General features: G+C 32.9%; 1 protein-coding gene across 3 annotated transcripts in view; it reads left to right on the top strand.

Annotated features, from left to right (window-relative positions):
- Positions 1 to 5,397, top strand: part of LOC106692839 (uncharacterized) — a gene marked incomplete at its 3' end in the record, with an annotated part of 29,199 nt that overhangs the window by 12,055 nt on the left and 11,747 nt on the right. For all 3 annotated transcript variants that reach the window (XM_014439040.3, XM_067046466.1, XM_067046470.1), the window contains 1 exon segment: positions 2,075 to 2,166. In XM_014439040.3, coding sequence (XP_014294526.3) covers positions 2,075 to 2,166 — 92 coding nt within the window.

A 5,397-nucleotide genomic window follows, 5' to 3' on the forward strand; every position in this document is an offset into this window, starting at 1 on the left:
ATGGTAAAAGAAGGCAATTTGTTTCGATTTAACATGAGTTTTTCCATTTAACACGCTTTAACATGTTAAACCAAAGATCATGAATACCCCTTTTATAGAAAAAGGAACCCAATAAAAACGACTAGGTTCAAAGAAGGCCCAGAGACCCTTCTAACAGCCCTTTCAAGCCCTTAGTATCCTATATCAATAGCAAGGGCTGACACTTAGGCTGGTACATGCTGTCATCTTACAAAGGACTTGCACCAGTCTAACTATTTTATGTTTTACAGATGAAAGTTGGTTTCTAATTTCTTAGAAGCCTCACACCCTGCTTCTAGTCCACGCCTCCCCCCCCCAGATATTTACTTTTAAATTTCATAGGCTCTCTAGGCCCCACCTAGTTTCCTAAAATTATCCGATTGGTCAAAACCCCTTCTCCTATTTCACTATTCATCCTACCCCCTCTTCTCAAGTGTTCATATATATTTCCTAGACTAGATAGCTAAGTAAGAAGTAAGCAGATAGAGACTGAGTAACAGTAACATGTAGTTCTTGTAAATATGTTAGAATAAAGTCATTTTAGTCTTCACTGATTTTTGTGATATGTAACTCGCACATAACCCAGTATTACGCCGAGCTAGAGTGGCTCTATCCATCCTCCCGATGTCAGTATTTCCTAGCTTCCTTTTTATTCCAAGTAATTAGTACTCAACGCTCCTCCTATATCCTAGAAAACCTGAAATTCAAATTCTCTGTCCAATCCCGTACTACCAGGTCCCGTGTATCTGATATATACCCTCCACCTCACGGAAGTGCTGCGTTTGATAAATCGTATTTTACACAAGCTGCATATCTCTGGAACTCCATTCCCTCTAACATACATCATGTACAAACACTTTCCTCGTTTAAATCCCTTATATTTCCTTACTTTTTACTTCACCAATCTGACCCATTATTATAATAGTACGGATATTTTATAATTAACTTTTTGTTTTGTTTTTATTTAGTCAGTTAGTTTAATTAATCTTTTTTTTTATATATATAAGTTATAATTAAGTGTAGCCCCACTGTTTTATGCCAATAAAGTTTATTATAATTTTTTTTTTAAACTTTATTTAATTGATAGATATTACAACCTGCCACATAATTTATTGAAAATAAATAATTAAATGAAAAACAAAAGTACATAAAATAAATAAAATATATACAAACAGAAGGATAAAGAAAATGAACATAAACTATGTGTATGAAAAAAAAATTAATAAAATAAAAAAATAATAAGTATAATAAATAATCTGTAGTCACAATTACACTCTTATATACAATATTTACAACCGACCTGAGGATCCCTGAGCCCAATCTATCCCCCACGTGTGAGGGGTAGAGCAGAGCTCAAAAGATCCCATCTCATCCCTCTCGCCGCATCACTGGTATTGAGCCAGTGGAGGCTGAGCAAGTGCGATAAAGCTGCAAACACACAACTATTATAAAATTAAAATTGCCTTTGTAATTGTTTTAAAGAGACCTAGTCCCAGAATATTAAACTATTTTTCATTTCATCATTACCAAATAAGCGATGAAGACACTTTTCATATTAGACACCATTATGAAGAATGAAAATAAATTGGTAAAATGCTAACCACAAATATAAAGGTTAACTACCAACCAGCTAGAAAGAACAAGTAGGATATGGAAAACAAAAAAATAAATAAATAAACTAAAAACTCTTGCCTTACTCTTATCTAGTTGTATTGCGAACTTGTACGTGTAGATTTTTTTGTAGAACAAACCATTATAAAACAATTATAAGAATTTTTTCGATTTATTAATCTTAATCTGAATTACGTACAATTAATTGTTGAATAATTAGATGGTAAAATTCTTTAAAAACAAAAACTTGTTTTCATTATATGATATAACTATGAGAATAATAATCTCGAAACGTCTCCAGAATATAGATTTTATATTATTGACTGAAAATCTTAAGAACCACGATATATAGTGTACATACGATGTATATTTCGTGGTATATACACCATGACATATACACACACGTTTAAATTATATCTTAATCAAACCTAAATTTATGTCATAGACCCAGTGTTCGTAAGTTGCCCAAAAAAAACGACGTACCAGCAAGGAAAGAAAAACCTGAAAATAATTCTGAAACAAATGAAAAACAAATACGTAAGTATTAAAATCTGTTAAAATGCTTTAGTATAAACACATTTATGTATATTTTATTATCTTGTTAGAGACTGGTTATTTTATTAATAATAACAAAAATTAACCAATTAGTCTCAACCTTCTTCATTAACACATATTACATGCCTAACGTTTCGGCCGCTCGGTCATCATCAAGGAAAATCTAATAAAATTACAAATTAATTAATTCCATTAAAATTAGCTTTAATCATAGTTTATTATTAACAGTATCAAAAGCATTATTAATTATAATTTGCATTAGTATCACAGTTTCAATATTTATTTAAAAAATTTGCAGGCTATTAAGCCCTAATAATAAAATAAACCTTTAAAAAAAAACTAATAAGGGAAAACATATTTCTTTACAAAATTTGCACTATTCTATGTTTTAATTTATCTGTATTTTTCGCAATCACATTTAATAATAAATTCTATTCTTCACTATTTTTAATCTACATCATCAACCAGATTGGGTATATTATCATTTTATTTTAATCTAAATGTAATTTGTAAAATTGATTTACTTATAATTATCTAGAATTCAACTTTTTTTTTATCGTAAATTAATTTTACATAATATCTTAGCATTTTGCTCGTTTAAATTTCTCGTTTCCTACTTAAAATTAACTGCATAATTAATGTTTCTAAACATTCGAAGGTATTTATATATAAATGCCTTCAAGTATTTTTTTATTTTTAAAAGCATTGCTTTCTCTGTGAAAAATTATTCTATTTTCAAAATCAAAACTAAATCTATTTTTGGAAGATCGTTATAAATAATAATATAATAAATATAAAAAAATGTAAGAAAATTGTCCGAAAGCGGTCAAAGAAGAACTCAAATAGTGATTAAACTATTTATATTGAGCCAACGTTTCGCCTCACGTTTCAGGGCTTCGTCAGGGCTAAAAAAGATACAAACACTTAAATGATTTAAACATAAATGAACAAAGTAAATGAAAAATTAAAAAGTTTTACAATGCTACGTTTCGGCTAGAGTTTCTATACTTCTTCAGGGCTAAAAACAGAACAAGGTAACAACCACAGTAAGTATTGAAAATAAAAAAGAAAGTATAAACAGAATAATTTTACAAAATAGAATTAATAAAATGAATTGATGGGAAAAGCAGGAAATAAAATGTATATATAGGTAATTGAAAAAGTGGATAAAATAACATAATTAGGGAAATGAAATAAAAATGAAGTTATATAATGCAAAGAAGTATGAACATATTAGTTATTAATAATTTAAAAATTGAAATATGGGAATAAAATGAAAATTGAGAGGAAGAAAATATATGTAACAATAATAATTGATAAAGAGGCAAAATTTAAGTAAAGTATACCATAAGAAATGAATAGAAAAAAAAAAAAAAAGGAAAACTTGGGACAACAAATGAAAACTTTTCCTTACCCACGTTATAACTTATATTCACTATATTATTATTGTTTTCAAAAAAATTTTTGGGCGTCAGTCTTCGGGTTGATGTTGGGTTTCCCAAGTTGTAGGTCACTGCTCCTTTAACTGTCCCTAACTGGGAGAGGACAGACAGGGCCCACCCTAATACTCTCAGGATACAAGGAGAAGTGAAATACTACGACCCAGTGAAATTGTGACATACCTTGGCGTAAAACTTGGTAGAAAGTTAAATTTAACACCTCATTTAGACTACATGAGAAGTAGAGTAGCCCTTGCTCTTAATGGACTCAATCGTATAGGAGGCGCATTTTGGGGCCTCAGATACCCAGCAACATTGACCATCTATAAAGGAGTAGTTGTGGGTATCTTGAGATATGCATCCCCCGCATGGAGTCGATATCTCTCGAAAAGGCAGAAGAGAAGGTTGGCTACAATACAGAGGATAGCTCTCCTGCGAGTCACTCGTGCATACCGAACAGTGTCTCATGAGGCGGTACAGGTATTAGCTGGAGGAGTGCCTATCGATCTTCTCCTGCAGGAAGACTATTATCGACACAAAATAAAGAGGGAAGGTCTGACGGATTTACCGGAGAACCTCCAAGCGCGTATTGGTGAAAGCCCTAATAGATGGAAGAGGATCCTTCGAGAAGAAACCTTGCAAGAATGGAATCGACGGTGGGTGGATTGCTTAAAAGGGGCCACCCTAAGGAAGTACTTTCCAGCCGTTGATTCACGCCTAGAATCAACGTGGGTCCTCCCCGATTACTGGATCTCACAAATCCTCACGGGTCATGGGGGTTTCCGAGCTAAGCTCGCCGAACATGGCATAAACATTGATCATCTATGCCCAATTTGTCAGGTTCCTGAGACCGCCGAGCACATCTTACTTGCCTGTACCGCCTATGAAGCACTGAGATCCAAGATGATGAGGGAAACAGTATTCTATGTTCTAACTGAGAGCAAGCTGAAAAAGAAAGAAAACTACGCGCACTACAAGACCTTCGTGTATATGGGTGGAAGGAGGCTGTGGGCTCTACTCAATTCTCCCTGGGTAGGAGAGAATAAGCTACACCAGCAAGGCCTCAGGAGGAGAGGAAGATATATTTTGTAGTAAGAGCAGACTGTGTGCACAGCTATGTAATGTTTGTCATATGCAGCAATGAGTTGTACCCACTGCTGCGAACACCCATATTGCCTAATAGGCAGGGTAGGGTGATAAATAAATAAATAAACTGGGAGAGGAACTTCATGAATCGTTTTTTGATGTAATCCTCTATTGACTTCATTCGCAATTCCCGATGCAATTGGCTCTTCTTTACAAACCAAGGTGGATCCTCTGCGATCCTGAGAACTTTATTTTGAAAATAATATAATTTTTTTCTTTTCCCCTAGACTTCGCAGCCGTACATCAACAGTGGCCAGAGAATTGTTTTAAAAATAAGAAGAGTAGTTTCTGGTTTAATTTGGATTTAGGATTTTAGTTGTTAAACACTAATTATTATAACGATATTTTTTAATTGTCATATTAATAAATGTCGACATCAATAAAACCGTGTAGAATAAAATAGGAAACTATATCTTTAATGAGATCGAAATGTTAAGTTTTTTTAATTAATTATGAGAGATAGTTGACCGTGGATGATGAACGAGGAGAAGATGGTTGGGGGTGCGGTTAATGTAAAACACAAATAAGTTGGATTAACCTATTTTTAATGTGCCAACGTTTCGGCTAGAGTTTCTAGCCTTCTTCAGGGCTAAAAATAGAACAAGATAACAACCACAGTAAGTATAGA

The sequence above is a fragment of the Halyomorpha halys genome, unplaced genomic scaffold (genome assembly GCF_000696795.3).
Source record: "Halyomorpha halys isolate HHAL.00 unplaced genomic scaffold, Hhal_1.1 Scaffold73.1, whole genome shotgun sequence".
In the NCBI taxonomy this organism is placed as follows: Eukaryota; Metazoa; Arthropoda; class Insecta; order Hemiptera; family Pentatomidae; genus Halyomorpha; species Halyomorpha halys.